This window comes from Stegostoma tigrinum, chromosome 25 (genome assembly GCF_030684315.1).
Source record: "Stegostoma tigrinum isolate sSteTig4 chromosome 25, sSteTig4.hap1, whole genome shotgun sequence".
Classification (NCBI taxonomy): Eukaryota; Metazoa; Chordata; class Chondrichthyes; order Orectolobiformes; family Stegostomatidae; genus Stegostoma; species Stegostoma tigrinum.
The window spans coordinates 7,308,802-7,329,830 of NC_081378.1; the positions used below are offsets into that span (position 1 = coordinate 7,308,802).

General features: G+C 38.7%; 1 protein-coding gene across 2 annotated transcripts in view; it reads right to left on the reverse strand.

The window, feature by feature from the left end:
• Positions 1–21,029, reverse strand: part of sfmbt2 (Scm like with four mbt domains 2) — a 196,876-nt gene that overhangs the window by 163,306 nt on the left and 12,541 nt on the right. For both annotated transcript variants that reach the window (XM_048553832.2, XM_048553833.2), the window contains exons 3-5: positions 19,180–19,360; positions 9,353–9,447; positions 5,860–6,100 (exon numbers count right to left, since the gene is read on the reverse strand). In XM_048553832.2, the coding sequence (XP_048409789.1) occupies positions 5,860–6,100; positions 9,353–9,447; positions 19,180–19,255 (412 nt within the window). In that variant the 5' untranslated portion in view covers positions 19,256–19,360. The remainder of the gene's footprint in view (positions 1–5,859; positions 6,101–9,352; positions 9,448–19,179; positions 19,361–21,029) is intronic.

Below are 21,029 nucleotides of genomic sequence, written 5' to 3' on the forward strand. Positions count from 1 at the left end.
AAACCAAAATAGGAGACCACAAACTCTTAAATTATACTATAAAAATAGATAGAAAGCAATTTTTCATTATAAAACAATTCCAGAAATAACACATGGGAGAAAAATTTCAGAACTGGACATGACCACTAAAAACTCCCTTCATAGAGTGAAACTTAGCCAAGTTGCATTGAAGTTTGCGGGTTTTCACCATAAGGCCAAGTACGTTTTTCTCATCATACCTTACAAACTCGCCTCATTTACTACATAGATAATGGGAACTGCAGATGCTGGAGAATCCGAGATAACAAAATGTGAAGCTGGATGAAGACAGCAGGCCAAGCAGCATCTTAGGAGCACAAAAGCTTCTCTGATAAAGGGTCTAGGCCCGAAATGTCAGCTTTTGTGCTCCTAAGATGCTGCTTGGCCTGCTGTGCTCACTCATTTACTACATATCTGACCCAATTGGCATCCATCATATTCGATTCCAGCCCCATCTTACTGCAGACCATCTCCAGAATAACTCACCACTCAGCGGTTATTCACTGAAACACAAGCATCCCTTGTAGCTGTGCCACCTTTAAAGCTGCTGTGCATCGGACGAGCGCTGACATTCTGAAGCGGTCCTGATCAATGATGGACAGAATCTGAAGATGACGGAGATGGGGAAAATGGCACTGTGATTCTCTCTAACAGAGATGACATTGGCCAGAAGGGATGTTGCAAAGGAGAAAGGAAAGCATCACCAGACCCTGGTAGCCTAGTCTGAGGTCATTACCTGGATCACTACAACATGGAGAGATGACCAGCAGTGCCAGAAGGAGGTCAAGGAACTTTGCCACTTACCACAGTAAGTGCTACAGTCTTCCCTCTTCCATCTTACACTTCATCTGTCTCTACCTCTGTATCCACCCTGCATGAAGGCTCATGCTTTACCATTTACACTACCACCTGTAACATTTTCCCTCACCTCCTCTCTCTCTTCTCATCCCAACCATACAGAGCACTCATCTTGTATATTCTCCCTGCTGCCCCCTCGAAACACTTAACACGTTTCACCCACCTACACTAGCACTAATCATCATGTCATCCACTTTCATTTCATTCAAATTCTCCTGATCTTTCATTATATGTGAAGACAGCCAATAACAGGGTAGAAAGCTGCGAAACATCCCATGAGAGTCCTCACCAAAAAAGATCGGGACTACTCCGGTGGGGACGGTGAAACATTCATGCCCCATCAGCCAATTAAAAGCCACTCTTCATTCCACTGTAACTCTCACATCAATCCCATTGTTAGCATCATCAATTTCACTCCATTTCTAATCATTGGCAGTCACATCTTTTCTATCTTTTGTCTTACAGGTATCGCTGGGATGTCCATGGCCTCTGAGGAGAAACAGCCATCTTTGCCCGAAACCACTGCCTCAATTCCGTGTTGAAACACCAGCTCCCTTAGAAGCTAACTCTTTGACCTGCAAGGGAGGAGTTAACCAATGCCTCAGAGGAAGTATCAGCATGGTGCCTCCAACATCTCCCCACGAGCTCAGATGTGGCCATCTCAATGGGAATATTAGACTGAAGAAATGTGGTACCACAATCTGGTCAGCGCTTTACTGCAACAGTTCCAGAGCTGGCCAAGGAAGTAACACCCTAGGTCACTTACATCTGGAGACTTGTCAGAGATCAGGCTGGAAAGGGTCCTACTGAAGGAGGGTCACTGGACCTGAAACGTTCACTCTTGCTTTGGTCACTATAGTGTTTAACAAGGTATTTGTCAAAACTCAATTCCACAGCCACATCACATTGCTCAGTGACTGCTTTCAGCTAAGACTCAGTCCACATGGATTCCAATGAAGTTTCATCCTTCAGGTTTTGAAGCAACCCAGGATCACAGGTATCTCTGATATACAATGATCCTCAGACAAAGTTCTTGTTACATTCTGAGATCCACACTGTGCCACACATAGCCATATGCACACTCTCGACTTTTCTGCCACCTGACATTGACTCAGACCTGCCCTGCACCCCACCCAGTTCCACTTCATGCTCCAGCTCATTCCATGTTCTAACAAGAAACTTATTTTCTTTTCAGGTATTAATGATTGTAGGATGCAACAATTCAGATACCCACATCTTACCGGAACCTCTCTCCCCTCCCTTTCCCTCTGCCTCCATCTTCTCTCCTAATTCTCCTCCCCGGTTCACATTTTGCTAACGCTACAGCCATATCTCTATAATTACAACTAGTTACTAGCTGTTTATCTCTATTTGTGCTGCTAATTCACCTACTTTATTGTGAATGCTCTGCACATAAAAGATACAAGGCTTTTAGGTTTGTCTTTTTAACCTTATAAGTCATCATAGCTGTATTTTGTACCCTGTCTCCATTGGTTTCTTGCCCATGCTTTTTCTGATCTTTTGCTTCTTACATTTCTTTCTTTTATTTCTATTAGAGTTTATCCCTCTTCTGACTCCCTGCTTCCATTCCCCTGCCATTCCAATTCAGAAGTCTCAATAGATTTCTTTGTTGATACTTCCCGAGGGCTGTTACCATATTCAAGGATATTATGAATTTTTGGCTATGTTTCAAAAGCTTCAAAAAAGTACTTCATTTCCTCCCCCCCCCACTTTATTCATTCACAGTGGGAGGGTGTCGCTGGCTAGGTCGGCATTTACTGCCCATCCATAATTGCTCAGAAGGCAGTTCAGAGTCAACCACAGTGCTGTGGATCTGGAGTCCCACGAGGCCAGACCAGGCAAGGATGGCAGTTTCCTTCCTTAAAAGGACATTAGTGAACCAGATGGGGTTTTCCCAACAATCGGCATTGGATTCACAGCCATCACTTGACTCTTCAAAATATTTATCGAATTCAAATTCTACCATCTGCTGTGGTGGGATTTGAACCCAAGTCTCCAAAACATTACATGGATCTCTGGATTAACAGTCCAGCGATAACACCACAAGGCCATTGCCTCCCCACTTAGCGCACTACTGTTGCCAAGTTCACATTTTGATTGTCAGTTTAAAGAGACAATGAGATTACCTGCCTTTAACTTGGTTTGCGTAGAGAACTTTTTTTTAAATAACGGCGTGAACATGACGGCCTTTAAGACACTGAGTTGATGTCATGATTGGCAATGTTTTGTTCTCAGTATTAATTGTGTATGAATGAGCATTCACTTAAAATTGTTAGATTTTTTTTCCTCATCCCAATACAGATGCTGAAGTATGTCGATAGTGGATGCTGAGCAAATACCTATGGAGATTACAAAAAGGTTATCAGGTGGCATGCTGGTAGAAAGTGGCTTGGACGGGCAAGAATTGGTAAGAGGTAAGTTGATGGTAAAGGGCAAGTTCAGCCAAACAACCATCCATACAAATGGGCCAAAGTCCATGAGAACCAAGGCAAGTCTTAGCACAACTCAGTACTCGCCCGCACCTTGGCCATAACAGTCTATGAGTTAGGCAGGATCAACTGACTGACCGAGCAACCAACCCATAGCAACTGGAACCAGGTTGAGCTCATTGACTACAAAGGTCATTGGCTGCGGTTGATAACCTAGGCCAATTAGAGAAGCCGTGGCCGGCCAACATAAGTAGGAGAGGGGATCCTCCTCAGTGGTGGCGACGGACCCCAAGCCAGCTGGCCACAGCCAGTGTGCAGAGATAAAGTGGCGGGGGAGGCTGACAGGATACGGCCTTTCTAAAACACACATGAACAAAACCCGAGTACTCTTTAAATCAAGGCAAGTGTCCTGAAAAAGGAAATTTCCCTACTCAAACTACTTGTCACAGCACTGACAATTTGGCCCGTGCTTTTTTTCGCCTCTTCACAAATTTCGGGGCAGCACGGTGGCTCAGTGGTTAGCACTGCAGCCTCACAGCTCCAGGGACCCAGGTTCAATCCCAGCCTTGGGCAACTGTCTGTGTGGAGTTTGCGCATTCTCCCTGTGTCTGCATGGGCTTCCTCCGGGTGCTCCGGTTTCCTCCCACAGTCCAAAGATGTGCAGGCTAGGTGGATTGGCCATGCTAAATTGCCCACAGTGTTCAGGGGTGCGTGTGGGCTATCAGGGGATGAGTCTGGGTGGGATGCTTCAAGGGGCAGTGTGGACTTGCTGGGCCGAAGGGCCTGTTTCCACACTATAAGTAATCTAATCTAATGCTGCCTAACCTGCTGAATATTTCCAAATATGTTCAGCTCATATACCAAATAAAGGTGTCATCGAATCACTGCCTAATTTCTGTCACATGTCTCTTTTTTTTAAAAAAAGGGACAGTATTTACAAAGTGATAAAAATTCAAATCCATCTTGAATTTGGCAATTCATAGCCTAGCCCTTTCAGATATTTTGGAGAACATGGAGCTATATAAATTAACCAATGGGCCAACAAGTGCTATTGATGTCAATATGCTTTTGGAGTTTCTCTAAAGACTGATTATTTCACAAACTTTTCTTTTGAAAAGTACGTATGGCACTGTCAATACAAATTATTTGATTGCTCATGCAATTAAAATAGCTTGATCAGCTCACCCGAGGAAAATGAGTGTAAGCCTAATACAATAACATAACAATAGGAGAGTTTTAGAAATTTATGTTAGCTGACGAATGAGATTATAAAGAAAATTCTATTACCTTTGTCCTCAATGCAGAATCTTCAGAATTTGATTAGTAAGGCTCATATCCTAGTATTAAAATCTTTATCATGTAAAACTGGTTATCCATCTTGTTTTGATTTTAATTACTATTCAGAGGGAAACTGTCTAGTAAACATTATAGCCAGAAGCACAACACAGATGATATTTATGACAATAATATAATTCAGAGTGAGGAAAATTTCCAGTGCATTAAAATTTGTGTTAATGTGACATCTAGCAAGTTCACACATGAAATATTTTCCCTTTAACTTCTGTCCATCACTGTTTAGCATGATCAGGTGTTCTCTGCATTTAATAGGTGTTCTCTGCATTTAATATTGTCAAGAAGTTGTGTCTGAAATAAGGTAGTACTAGTTGATAGTTTTTAAACATGCCTTTCAGACACACAGTGGTAGAAGAAAAGCAGCATTATACTTAAGGTGCTCAGTCTATAATGCAATTATTCATTGCAGAAATACCAGCAAATACTCTCAAAACAAGCAACTGAAAAATGTGGCATGCATTTTTTAAGAAAATTTCACTCAATTAACATTAGCTAACTTAAACAATTCAGTTAAGCGCTGTTTGGCATTTGACCTGCAATTGGGATTTCGCTGTTGGTGTGCTGATCTATTTTGCACTCCAAATGGCCCTTAACCACACTCAACCAAAATTGGACTAAACTCCCAGTGCGCAAAACACTGTACTGAAGTCCAAAGCCTAGCAGAACCTCAGGGCTGCCAGATTTAAGAGAATTTACTTATGTAGATAAATACAATATATATTTGTGTTCATGACAGTGGCAATATTTTGTCATGGGCCCTGATAAGAGCTCCAGGCAGTTCAGTGACTAGAGTTAGAAACTCACTCACTATTCAGGAAATGAAACTTCAACTATCTAGGCAAATCCGCCTCACACTAATCCTGCTAGTCAACTTTGCAGCAAGGGTAATCAGGTTCCTTCATTTGGTGTCAGCACTGAATGGTAAATATCAGCATCAAAATTAATTTCACTCAGAATTGTCAAGCAGAAGAAATCCATTTACCCATTACTTGCTCTCCAAATCAGCGTTATGAATTAGTGCGAGTTTCCTGCCTTTTCCCCATAAGCCTCCACATCATTCTACTGTTAAATATGAAGATTTTCTTCATGTTTTATTCAAATTAAGTCCAAGAACTGTCACCTGTTTTGTGCCATCAATTTCAATGATTTCTTATGATGGCGTAGAATTCATAAATCCTACCTTCAGGAGGTCTCAGTGCCTTTTTATTTTGTGAACACCACCCAACAGGGTGTAAATCAGCAGTCATGACATCACACCAAAAATCAGCCCTGCGATCATCTCCATATCCACTGTAGCGCAGGAGTAAGAGCTGACCACATGTGGTGATGATTGTTGCTACCCAATAGGTGTCAGGATTATTTTTATTTGCAACTTCCAACTTCATCCCTGGCTGGAAACTACTCTGAAGGCTGATCTCAACCTGCATTAAATAAAAAAGAGCCAATGTTTAATAAGTTAATCATAATTAGTTATGTTCTGATAAACTATCAGACAATGGCTAAGCACAGCAACACACAAAATATGGCATAATATTGATAGAATAGAAACAAACCTCCTCATCCGAATGATCAATGTTGATATTTATTATCAATCCAAACCTCCTCACAACCTACATTATGAACTTCCATCAACACATCCTTTAATTCCTTTCTCTGGCATGTACTAATCGGGCTTAACCAAACAGGAATGCTTTTCTCTCAGAGGGTTGTATGTCTTTGGAACTCCTTACCACAGATATCTGTGGAGGCAGAGGCCTTGTGCAGATTTAAGGCTTGGACGGACAGACAGATACATTCTTGTTCAGTTGGGAAATCAAGGATAACAGGGCAATGGCAGAAAAGTGGACATAAGGATTGTCATATCAGGCATGATCTTGTCAAATGGGAGAGGAAGCTTGAGGAGCTCAGTGGGCTACACCTGTTCTAACTTACAACAGTCTTAACCCTAAATGTGTTAATGCTAGTCACCTAAAGCTCTCCTTGTTGTACTTAGTTCCACATCCTTATCACAGAGGAAAAAAGTTTTTTTTCCTGAATTTCTTAAAGACTTATCACACACCATCAACTATTTCAAGGCACTAATTCTTGGCTCTTCCCAAAAAGTCATCTCCTGTATGTTGATGTTATGAAACTTTTTAAAAAATTATCTTTAAAGACCTCTATCAGGTTACCAAGACTACTCCTTGGAGAAAACAGCTCCAGTCTGTTCAAAGATAATGTGAACTGCAGATACTGGAGAATCCAAGATAACAAAGTGTGAAGCTGGATGAACACAGCAGGCCAAGCAGCATCTGCTCGACATGCTGTGTTCATCCTGCTTCACACTTTGTTATCCAGTCTGTTCAATCTTTCCCAATATGTAATGTCTCAGTTATTACTTTAATAACTTTGTTTTGCACCTTCTGCAATGTTTCTATGTTCTTTTTATAAAATGGAAACGAGAACAGTTCACACTACTAAGGTCTGATCTACCTCAGAACTCCTGCTTACCAAAGACTTCTAATAATCTAAAGATATTACATCTGTTCCACACACTTGTTTAGCATTTTTCTCTTCAAATAATTCAGTAAGGTTTGTCAAGCATTTTGAGGCAAAACAAAGAGTGATCCGATAGGAAAAACTTAATTATGGAGTTTAACCTGAATAAAGATGGTGCTTTAAAAATCAGTTTTTATGCAGTAGTTGTGCAAGCTACATATGGTAACACATTTTGACCTTACATTATATTGCAACAAACACATTAGGTTCTGGATAAGCCTCAGTAACTAATATGGAGCCACTGGAACCCAGAACATAGTTGGATAAACTTTCACAAAAAATTTACTTATATATAAAGTATTAGCTCCAGTTCCACACAGAAAATCCACAGTTCCAGAAAATGTGACTTGAATACGAAATAGACAAGTTTTAAGCTTTCAAAGTACAAGTGATAGCAGTTTTCAATTGAAAATAAAATTGAGCATACACTACTCTGCTTTTGACTTTTAACAGGATGGCTGCTCAGTTAACAAGGCCAGAGTTTCTTGACCATTGTCATTTGCCCTAGAGAAGGCTGTGGAAAATTCTCTTCTCGAATCATTGCAGTCCATGTCGTGCAGCTAAATCCTGCCATTAGAAAGGGAGTTCAAGGTTTTTGTCCCAGCAACAGTGGAGGCATAGTAATACAGTTACAAGTCAGACTGTTACATAACTTGGAAGGGAGCTTGAAGGTGATACTAAGGAGACCTTAGGGAGTGGATGCAGTGCATCTTGTACATTAGTGAAACAGCTAGAGGGAGTAAACATTTAAAGGTGGTGAATGGGTTGGCAACAGGCAGCTGCTTTGTTCTGGATGGTGTGACAGATTTGAGGGTAAGCAAACGTACTTCATTAGTTGCTGCCACTTGATATTATGACAACACCTCACCATCCAGTGCTCAGACCAAGAAAATTAATTGATCAGTTTATGACACAAGCTCAGAATTTGCTCAAATATGCAGACAACACTTAGCATTGCTGTGTTGGACAACATAAGCCACTCTCCATTTTTACAGCTCTTACATATTAGTACTGCAGAGCTATTGTATTGGAAGTTAAGAAAGATAATGTGGTTAAGTTATAGTCATGACTTTCTGGCATTCTCTCCCTTAACTGAACTGCAGGACACTGCTGTTTCGGTGTCAGTACTGGAAGACATCCTATTGGCAGCTTCAAGACCTTGCCGGTCTTGTTTATGACCCAATTTGAATGTAAAATTCAGTCCCTACTATCTGTTACAATCAAAAAATTTATTTTGGGCCTGTAAACACTATACATCCAAAGAATCTGGAAAGTTTCCACCATATCAGAACACTTAAAACACATTGTAAAAAGACTAAAAAGACAAAATCAACATGGTATTGCAGTTGACTTCATTTTCATGACATCCTATTGTTTGTCTTAATTTTATTCCCCATTTTAGCAATCCTGAATAGACACACAAAAAAAAACTATTTCCACAAAAATGAATATATTTCGTTTACCCTACTATTGTCAAATTTTTGATTAGTAGTGTGTACATAGGGCTTCAAGCGTCACTTAGTAAAAAATAGCTCAATTGATCCCTAATGATCTCCTTTAAGGCTGTGAATCATTCAATTAAACTGCATGTGTGCAAAAATCCACAAGATTGAAGCTTCCACAATTATCCACAACCGAAAGGCCACCTATCAACCATTTGATATTTCAGCTGATAGTTAGATTAAAAAGATAGATAAATACATTTTAATAAATAAAGTAAATGTTTTTTGTAGTTATAAACTTTACTTGCCAAGTGCAGGAGGGGAAATATCATGTCGGTGGTGCAGTAGTTGAATATATTGATACAATTTATGACTCTAAATTATTACAAGCAGAATGTTAGTTTTCAGCAGATTACTAGAAAATTAAATGCATACTACATTACTCTTTGGCCCTGGAACTATAAGTAAGGTTGACTGCACTTTTAATTACATCAGGGCACAAATGTGCATCAATTCAGGTTTTCATTTAAAACATATTTGGGTCACTGCTGCTGTTCCACATAAAGATAAACATACTTCATAGTGTAGAATTACCTATCTCTTTAAAGGAAATTAATTGTAAGGTAAAGATTAGGAGGCAACACTATAAAATCAGGCATTAACTTCATCATGTTCAAGAACTGACATACATACATGTTTGAACGAGTTGTGCGGTGCAGGACTTGCACCAGTTTCTTCAAGATAATCATCCCAGTTGAAGTCAAGGTCCTCACCTCCAGAGCCTACATCTGTTTAAAACAAGACAAAGATGATGAATAAGTTTACCTTATTTAAACTGAAGTACCAGACAGTTACCCTTAAGCACATTATTATTTTTCTACCTTACTGACAGCACTTGAAAAAGTCTACTTATGAAAAGCAACATTCTCCAAAGGTTATTCAGTTATGAAGACATTCAGCATAATCACCATTTTAAAAAGGGGATTGATGAATATCAATCATTTATGGCTCTGCACCTGACAAACTCTAAATCAAGTTCAAAACCAGAAATATTCATAGATATTGTTGCCTATACAATTGAATTTGAAGTGGTGCAGGGAAAAAAAAACCAACTTGCACTGCCATTCAGCTTAGTTGCGAGGAGGAAGAGTCATGCGCAAGGATTTAGAGTGAACTTCATATAAGTTACAGTTATAAAACAAAAAGGACGTCATTAAATGAAACATTTATTTAAAACACAACAATAATCTCCCAAAAATGGTGAAAGAAGCAATCATTTAAAACAATTATATGTCACAATGAAATAGATAGAGTATTAGTAGAATGACCTACCCTTTAATCTCATTTTAATAGCCTGGATATTGCATTCAGCAGCAAAGCTTAATGCTTACAAAAGACCTTCAAGAACTTGACTCAGAGCTCGAGTGATCTTGGTGGACAGGCTACCCTACTCTGAAGGCAGTTTAAGTTTCGTGCCAACTAAATTGCATGTCCTGCAGTTGTAGTGATGTTAGCAAATCACATTGAAGTATTCGCATAGCAAACACCTGTTTAGAAAAACCTGAAGTCTTTTACCTTCAATGTAAAATTTCAGATAGTAAAATAAATGACGACCTGATTGAGAAATAAGATGAATTAAAGATAAATGATATTTTGAAAACTAACAAATGTGGTTTTGTCAGAATGAAGAAACTTAGCATTTCACAAAGAATGAATGCCTCACGATCAGTATGGAGTTACTGTCTTGTTAACAGGAGTTTCACTGTTTAAACTTCTTAAAGCTTTTACAGTGTTGACTCCATCAATTCAATATTTCTTACTGATTGAAGTCTGACAGCTATCAACAATGCACCTCTGAAGAACAGCAGAATCATCCTCAGCAACTTTGGAAGTCTGTGTGAATGCAGAAATCTGATGTTACTGTGAATTTCACTATTGGAATGACAGCAAGCACTAACAGTTTCACCACTAATACTACAGCAAAGCCATGGCCATTATTTCTCTTGCTATATTCATACAGCACTTTTAAATATAAGAAAGCATCCACCTGTGTCAAGTTACAAGTTCTTTTCCCTGCTTATTAATCCAGAGCATCACAATTACCCTGAAATTACATTACTCCTCATGACTTTTGGTAACATGATCCTATTTTGCTTTTTGCTGAGCATAAACTATTCACTTAGTCCTTTAGAAGTAAAATATCACATTTGTACATGAAAAGATACCTTTCTTTAAAATTGTACTTCTAGAAAATAAAGCAAACATCATTATGGATTATATTTGTTGCCAGTCAAGGTAAGGTTAATGATGCTTAACAGGTCAATGTTGAGGTAATTTCAGGTAGGGTGGAGATACATGGTCAAATTTGGCTACCTGAAATTACTGTCAAGCACGTCACTCCAGATTAACATTGTGTAAATGCCTCATTATTGATCTGTACTGGATGGTATGAGGTTGCTGAACCTGATGTATGAATTAATATCATCACAAAGTTAAATTTATTACAAATGCAAGTATTCTTCTTTAAAGATGTTAACATTAGTTATAAATAACAATTTCTGGGTTCTACTCACGGGTATTTCGGAGTTTTTAAAAATAACAATTTTGCTTTACATAAAAAGCTAAACATATTACTTTCCCCTTTGATGTTCCTTTTTCTTTTTTCATTTCTTTCCCTTTCTATTCCTTTTTCCCTACTCAATTTGACACAAACACTGAATTTTGTTTCCTACTCAAATCCTCCCTTTACTTATTTCTCCTCTATATTCAGCCTAACTGGGGAACCACAGCCAAAAAGGTGCATTAGTAAGTCTAATTCACACTGTCTTAATACAGCAAAATCTGGTCTAATCTAGTTCAGCATTAATTCAAACAGTAAATACCTATGGATCTGCAAAAATCACAGAGTGAATGCCGAACAAATAAAACTGTTCACAAGCAGAAATTGCTGGAGAATTCTGAATAAGGGTCACTGGACCCAAAATGTCAGCTCTGCTTTCTTTCCACAGCTGCTACTAGACCTGCTGAGTTTACTCAGCCATTTTTGTTTTTGTTTCACATTTCCAGCATCTGAAGTAATTTGTTTAATTTAAATAAAACTGTTCTTTCAGTTGAGCCTTTTAAACTACTCAGAAAGGACCAACAAAGTAAAAACAACAGACATGAAAAGGAGATTTAAATTTGTGACCAGGCCATGCACATCGAGATGGAGATAGGCAGCAAGCAAAGTTCTATTATTCTAATGTAGGTCTAGTGAATTACACAATGCTGGGTAACTGCATACAGTCTAGGGGATCAAGCAGCATAGCAATTCTTGGAACCAGTCTTTTATATTTAAAGAGTAGTCATTCTTAAAAGCTATGCTAATAGAAGGGCATGTTGTGTTAGTTCAGTGATTTCTACTGGATTGCAGGGGCATTAACAGTATAGCTGATGAAGGGTCTAGGTCCGAAACGTCAGCTCTCCTGCTCGGCCTGCTGTGTTCATCCAGCTCTACATCTTGTTATCACGGAATCTCCAGCATCTGCAGTTCCTATTATCTCTGCTGCTATAACTGCTGAGTTCCTCCAGCAGTGCAACAAAAACAAAAATTGCTAAGTCGACTGTGGAAGCTGATTCAAGAAAGACCGTTAAAGATTCAATTGGACTTTCAAAAAGTGATACAGAATTGGTGGCACAGACGTAACGCAGTGGCATAGTAGTAATCCTGAGGCCCAGACAAATGCTCCAAGGATATAGGTTAAAATCCTACAACTCAAATTGGAACTCAAATTCAATTAAAAAAACTGAAAATGGTAATAACAAAGCTATATTACATTAAGCACGAAACAATTGTGTTGTAAGATCCCATCTAGTTCACAGATGTCCTTAAAGAAGAAAATCTGCCATCTTTACCAGATTTGGGCTACACATGTATTTTCAGACCCACAGAAGTGTGATTACCTCTTAACTACCCTCCAAAAATGGCCTAACATGCCACTCAGTTCAAGGGCAACTAGGGATGAGGAATAAACATTGGACTCACCACTGACACTACCATACAACGAGAGAGACTTTTTAAAAGTAGGCATACATTTAAGAAGAAACGAGTAGGGAAGTGGCCTCAAGTACAAAGGAATGAACGGCCTTCTTCAGGTATAAATTGGTTAAGAAGCATTTTTCAGTTTTCCCTGATTTAGAATCAGGAACCATGTCTGAAAAAAACATATAAAAGAAATTGATAAAAATACAATAAAACCTATAGAATCCAAGAACCGGATTTTCATAGGCCAATGGGTTTGGGATCAGAGGCAGGCAGACAGGTCGGCCCAAAGTTTCCCATCGTTAAGAGGCAGATTGCCAAAAAACTGAATAAAGCCCTTCGCCCAAGCCATGTGAAATTTTCCAGTTAGCACACAGGATCCCTGCAATGATGGATAGTAACCTCCCATTAGAAGACCAGGGCAATGAGTAGTGTTTTTTTTAAAAAAACGTGTACAACCAACAACACAGTAACCCCTGCCATGCCCTAACAGCACAGTAGCAATGCTAATACAGCCACAGTAGTCCAGAAGACTAATATGGCAGCTGTAGCCTCTATCAGATTTTACACTCTTGAAAAGTGTTCATCATATATGCCCGCTCTCTGTCCCCTACTGCACAACAATAACTCCCACCTCAGATAACAGGGCAGTCAATGGATCATTTATTTCTACTGGCCCTCCAGCCTCACAAGCCTCAAAAAGGGTAAAGAGCACTGTCTTATTCAGGGAGATAATAAAGGGCCAGAATACTTCACAAGCAAGAGGGGCTCCTAATGCCTTTTTTTTCACCTCAAATACTGCTGAGAAGTGCATGGGGCTGTTGTTTTAAAAGAAAAGTTTTTAAAAGTGCCATATTAAAACATTGCTCCCAGGTACCCTATCTTGAAGTTCTACTCTTCTCCCAAACAAGATTTCCATTTTAAATTTTTCACTGTTATTGTTTTCTATCTACCTCCAAATGTTTGAGAATGGGTTTGTTTATTTAAAACAAAAATCACTTTCACTGCCACATCTCCTTCCTCAGTGACGGTCATCGGCTTTGCCTTAAATCGCTGAAGATCTATCCTTTATGTTACAAACCCAACCAGGATTAGTTATTTCTGAGATACAACTCTCCTTAGACAGCTGCATCTGCCACATCCTGAGACCCAAACTCAGTGCCATACAACATCACATGCACAGTCAAAACTTTCTCTGTCAGCACTGACCCAGTTCTGTTTCATTTATCATCTTAAGAGTTGTACAGCATGGAAAGAGACCCTTTGGGTTCAACTCATCTTACCTTATGCCGACCTTATATCCTAACATATTCTAATCCCATTTGCCAGCATTTAGCCCATGTCCCTCTAAAGCCTTCCTAATCATACACTCAACCAGATACCTTTTAAAAGGTTGTAACTGTACCACCCTCCACAACTTCCCCTGGCAGTTCCTTCCATACACACACCACCCTCTGTGAAAACGTTGCCCCTTAGGTCCCTTTTATATCTTTTCCCTCTCAACTTAAACTCATGCCCTGTAGTTTTTGGCTACCCCACTCCAGGGAAAGATATTGGCTATTCAATCTATGCATGCCCATCATGATTTTATAAGCCTCTAAAAAGGTCACCCTCAGTCTCCGACACTCCAAACAAAATAGCCCCAGCTTATTCAGCCTCTCCTCATAGCACAAACACTCCATTCCCAGCAACAGCCTTGTAAATCTTTTCTGATCCCTTTCAAGTTTCACAGCATCCTTCTATTGCAGCGAGACGCCGAACAGCATGTAGTATTCCAAAAGTGGACTCACCAAATCCTGTACAGCTACAACGTGATCTCCCTAATCCTATACTCAATGTAATGACCAATAAAGGAGACACAGTGGCTCAGTGGTTAGCACTGCTGCCTCACAACACCAGGGGCCTGGGTTCAAATCCACCCTTGGGCAACTGTCTGTATGGAATTTGCACATTTTCCCGATATCTGCATCGGTTTCCTCTAGGTGCTCCAGTTTCCTCCCACAGTCCAAAGATGTGCAGGCTAGGTGGATTGAGCATGCTAAATTGCCCGCAGTGTCCAAGGATGTGTAGATGAGGTGAGTTACAGGGGGATGGGTCTGGGTGGGATGGTCTGAGGATCCGTGTGGACTTGTTGGGCTGAAGGTCCTGTTTCCATACTGCAGGGATTCTACAAGGCAACAAATGCTTTCTTCACTACCCTGTCCACCTGGAACTCCACTTTCAACCTGCACCCCAAGGTCTTTGCTGAGCAACATTCCTCGGACCTTACCATTAACTGTCTGTGATTTGCCTCTCCAAAAAAAAACCAAAACAATGCAGCACCTCACATTTACCTAAATTAAATTCCATCAGCCACTCCTCAGCCCATTGGCCCCTCTGATTAACGTCCCATACTGAGGTAACCTTCTTCACTGTCTGCTATACCTCCAAACTTGCTAATTGTGCCTGCTATATTCACACACAAATCATTTATAGAAGTGACAAAAAAAAACAAAAAATGGACCCAGCGCCGATCCTTGTGGCACACAGCTGGTCACAGGCCTCCAGTCTGAAAAGCAACCCTCCACCACCACCACCTTCTGTCTTCTACTTTCTAGCCAGTTCTGTATGCAAATAGCTAATTCTCCCTCTATACCATGTAACTTAATCTTGCTAACCAGTCTACTATTAGGAACCTTGCCAAAAGCCTTATTGAAGCCCATATAGATCACATCCACTGCTCTGCCCTTATCCTCTATATGTTACTTCTTTAAAAGACTCAATCAGGTTAGTGAGGTATAGTCTCCCATGCACAAAGCTATGTATGTAAACTATCCCTAATCAGTCCCTGCCTTTCCAAATACAGGTATTTCCTGTCACTCAGGATTCTGTCCAAGCAACTTGCCCATCACCGATGTCAGGCTCACTGGTCCCTGGCACTTCCTTACAACCTTTCTTAAATACTGACACCACGTTAGCCAACATCAAGTCTTCCCTCAGCTCACCTGTGGCTATTCATGATACAAATATCTCAGCCAGGGGCCCAGCAATCACTCCCCTAGCTTCCCACAGAGCTCTCGGTGACACCTGATCAGGTGCTGGGGATTTATCCACCTTTATGAATTTTAAGACATCTAGCACCTCCTCCTCTTGAAAAATATCCATATTACAGATGTAGCTATTTATTTCCCCATATTCTCTATCTTCCATATCCTTCTCCAAGGTAAACACTGATGCAAAATATTCATTTAGCATCTCCCCCATCTCCTGCAGTTCCACACAAAGGTGATGTTGCTGATTTAAGGGACCCTATTCTCTGTTCTGTCACTCTTTGGTCCCTAATGTATTTGTAGAATCCCTGTTCAACACTTAAACAAGAAACCTTTTCGCCTCCTTTCCAGTGTTCAAGAATGCAAGCTGTAAACATTCAAGGGTACAGATGTCCGTCTAGATACTTCTTCCTCTCCGCTTCTAACTCTATCCCTTCATTAATCCCACTGCTTGCCGCGTATTCACCATGAAAACAACTCAGCGTTAACTGTTTCTCTCTCTACCGATGCTGTCACACCTACTGGGTTTCTGCAGCATTGCTTTTGTTCCATATAATTTCAAGTTGTTACACAAATCATATTTCAAAATTTAATGTGCTAATTTCACTTGTACACTTCAAACTTGTGTACTTAAAATTTGTTTATTCAAAATTTGTTCACTCAAAATTTATTGCTAACCCAAAATTGAGGCTAATATCAGGAACCTGAAATCAGGAATTTATTTTCTTCTCAGTTACTCATGTTGCTTTGAATATGGTATGATTTACATTCATCACTTTATATTGATTCGGTGACATTTTGTTTTTAATTCAAAAGTTGAGTATCTCTGAACAAATTTATTCAAAATAAAAAGCATACTGCGGGACTTTCGTTTTGCCATTTAAAATTTTTGTTACAACATATTTTGTAAAAAATAATTTTTCCAATATTGTACTCACACTGACAAGAATGTGAATGGGATGTGACAGGTATGAATATTAATTGTTATGAGAAGGTGTGGAGGAAAGATATGATGGGCTACTAGTTAAATTGATAGGTTGTAATCCAATGATATCTACATCTGCATAATCACAAAACTGCCCTGGAGCTCATGCAAACTGAATGAACCAACCACCCTACTTAAAAAAAAATCACAAATCTAAACCTCCTGAATCCCATATTTTTTTTGGTAGCACAAGTTTAAAATCATAGTGAACAATGGCACTGGCTTGAAAATCAACTGCCTCTACCTTTGAGCTTTTATCAGCATATTAACACTCCACATAAAACATTCTCTATATAAGCAGATTGAACGATTCAAACTGACAGAACAATAAAAAAAAGGTCAAAAGCAAACCTCAATTTCAATGTCTCACCTTGTAATATACATTTGCTAGTTAAGAAAGCAATATATCTGGTACTAAAAATATTCTGCTCTGTTCAGTTCTGAGGAAGGGTCACTGGACCCGAAACTTTAACTTTTTTTTCTTCACAGATGCTGCCAGACCTGCTGAGCTTTTCCCACATTTTTTTTTGTTCCTGATTTTCAGCATCCGCAGTTCTTTCAGTTTTTATTTACTAAAAATGTTTTGCTGAACTTCTAGTTATTTCCCCAAAATAAATTTAGACTATTTCGCAAGCTCAAATTTGTTTTCTTTTAACTCATTCACTGTACAAGGGCATTGGTGGCAAGGCCAACATTTATGCCCATCCCTAATTGCCAAGAGGGCAGTAATGAGTTAACCACATTGCTGTGGGTCTGGAGTCACATATAAGCAGGACCACGTAAGAATAGCAGTTTCCTTCCCAAACAGGACATTGATGGGGCAGACAGGTTTTTTCCAATAATCAACAACAGTCATCATTACGCCTTAATTCCAGATGTTTATCAAATACAAATTCCACTCTCTGGCATGGTAGTATTCGAACTTAGATCCCCAGGTCATCACCTGCATCTTGATTAGCTGTCGAGTGATAAAGTTATTATGCCACCACCTCCCCACCAAAAACCAGCTGAACGAGAGTGTTTTGATAATGCAGCATAAACATACCAAGTAAAAAGCTTTCTATTAAAAATTTACAGCTTAGTGACAATAACCCATTGTGCTTCAACATAAAATCAACATAATTCATTGTCCAAGACATGTATCTTTTGATAAACTGTTCACTCAACATGCAAGTGTAGTGTTTATAACAGGGTCAGCCAGACAGACATAATAGAATACGAGTTCACTGACTGGACCAGGTTAAGAGCCCCAATCAGGGAACCCTAGCTGATAGAGATAAACAGGAGTGTCAGTAGTTTTGGTCACTCAGAGCTGGCTCTGTGAAAGCTGGATGAGCGTTGCGTGTTTTGCATGTGTAAATAAAGGGTGACATGGTGACAAGATTCTAGGCTCTGTGGGGGTACTTCAAGAAATACAGGCTAAACACTCACTATTCAGACAGAAATCAAATAAGTTACTTTGCCATATCAGCTGAGAATCAGAAAACTGATTCCTTCTTGAAGACATGCAAAATCCATATGCTGCCTCCCATTCTTGGTCAGGGCTATGTTGAGAAAAAGAGTGTTGTTAAATAAAAAGAGGTTCTTCTGATTCAGTCATAATTATTATTTTTCAAAACAATCCAAAAGTTTGAATTAAACAATATAAACAAGACAATAAACTGCAAGTTTGCATCGTCTGATCATTTTTAGTACCAGAGTCTTTTGGAAGTAGAGTTTAATATATAGCTAAAATATGCAAATAAGGGTATTAAACTTGATTCTACTAGACTTGCCAACTTAAAGAATGACTTTCTTGCTGCTTTTTAAAAAAGTAACTATTATTTCTCTTCTACCTCTAAAACGTCTTGCTATTCTGTAATGTATGAGTTTATGTACAGGTTCCACCTTCAGGACTTCTGAGCTATTCTTCCCTAAACAGGTCAATGGCCCACACAGAATGTTAATATAATGTATATGCAATCTTCTCATGAATATATACATCTTGTTTCAATCTCTCCACTCACATGTACAACTAGAATAAAGATTTGTGACATACAATGACAATAATACAGCTCTGACAAGCTATGATTTTGTCTTCTTGTGTAATGGTATACTTCAGCTTTGTGTGTTAAATATCACTGCACTTTACCAAAACCCAATTACTATTACATGGGAACAGAAAGTAATTTAAAAAGTGCTCCATGAGGTAACATCATGAAATTACACAGCAGTGCAAATTGATACAGGTAGTACTTGCAGAGAAAACGTGCCTTTACAGTCAGAGTTTTTTTGTGATTTAAATAACTGACCATTTTGCCCCACCTCTCAAACATAAACTGTATTATTCTTCAAACATAAACCATCACAAGAAAACAAGATTACCTCTAGTTATATGCTTCCAATCTTTCATACATAATTGCAAAACTCTATTAATATGACAACTAAATTTGAATCCTACCCTTAAGTTTTTTTTTAAATTAACATATAAACACCCAACTTGTACCTGTCTCATACTGCTCTCCATTTAAATTGTTTGGACTTTGAGTCTTCTCTAAAAACAAAGTTGTTGATTCTTGCATACTTAAAAAAGAGGCTTTTCTGCTTTCTGGTTCCAAGGCCAATAAAGTCTGTTTGAAGCATTCAAACCATTTCCTCTGGTTTAGTTCATACCACTCAAACAGTTTCTGCAAATGAAAAGGAAAATTAGTAAACAATTTTTTTTAATCATATACATCTAACAGCAGCTGGGGGCAAAATAACCACAAATTTAATCTCTCTACTTTAAACATGCATTGTTTCTGATTAACCAATTTTATTGCATCTCTCTGCAGGTGCAATATCTATAGTTTGTCAGTCTTAATAATTAAAGCATGAAATCATCAAATCAAAAATTCTCTCAGGAATATAGCACAGAGCTGACAATGAATTGCTAAATACAAACATCAAACTGACACATTTACATATGTGGAGAGTGATTGTGACCAAAGCAAAAACAGGAATTTGTCACTATTAATAAAACGTATAGTAATGATTAGTCCTGTTCCCCCACTATCAAGACTAACCACAAAAACAGAATAATTCCACTTCAGATCTTTCCCTCGATATAAATAGTCATTTAAAGCAAATGTTGTGTAAATAACTCTTGAATTTCTTCTTGTTATGCTCTAAGTGTTCAAGTAAGGTCAGTTACAATTCAGCATACTCCACTTTAATAACAGGTTTGTCTTCATAATCATAATAGATCATTTTATCTTGGTTACTCAGTAACTCAGTTATATTACCTGTGACATCAGAACACATGCATTTGTGTTACTTCTGGAGATTAACCAAGAACAACCTTTTTCCCCCTGAAACAGTGACCTGCTTAATTGTAGACTCTCCAGTCAGGGGAAACATTGTTCTACTCTATCAAATCCCTTAAGAAAATTATATATTTCAATAAACTTAGTCTTGTTCTTCCAGATTTCAGAAATTATATATTGAATCCCTCCTTATTGGAAAACCACCTCAAGAATTAGGACAGTTTACTTTTGATACACTTTTTCCTCACATCAGTCAACCTCCCTTAAGCAAGATGTTCAAAACTGCACCTCACCTGGACCTTAAACAATTACTCTGATAGTCTTAAGAGTACATAAACTGTGACTAATCATTTCAGAATTGTTATTCTTATATGAAGAATCACCACAAGTCATCCCAGTTATACTCTCTTCAACCAGAAGATACTGAAGTTTGAAAGCACACACTAACAGGTTCACGAACAGCTTCTTTCCTGCTGTTATCAATCTTACGAATGGACCGCTCATATTAGAGGTGATCTTTCTTCGTACCTTCTCTATTGCTGTAACTATAGCCTGCATTCTGTTCTATTACCCCGAAATACTTAGATAAGGTTTGATTTGTCAAGTTAGCACACACAATACCTTTCACTGTATCTCAGTTCGTGATAATAAAATCAAATTAAAATTATTTAGAGCGCACGTGTATTCACCTCATCCCTCAAGAAATATCCTGCAAGAATGTCTACCTTTATTTAAGACTTCCACTTAATGCCTTATTATTAAAAAAAAATACAAGAGGGACGTTAAAATAATATCATTTGGCAAGATAATATTCATAAATCACAAGAGCTGTATGTGAGCTTGTGATACATAATGGTTTTTGGACGGTTGAAAAACAGATTAAGCTGGAATCACACCATCCTTGATCTCCATTCACTACTACCTAGTTCCATAAATTGCACAAGCTTTACAAGTTTGCACTCATGTAGTTCCTGTGCAGTTAATTGGATTTTATACAAATACACCTATTAGTTGTCAAGTGTATTTTTGAAAGATGTAACTTTTCAATCAA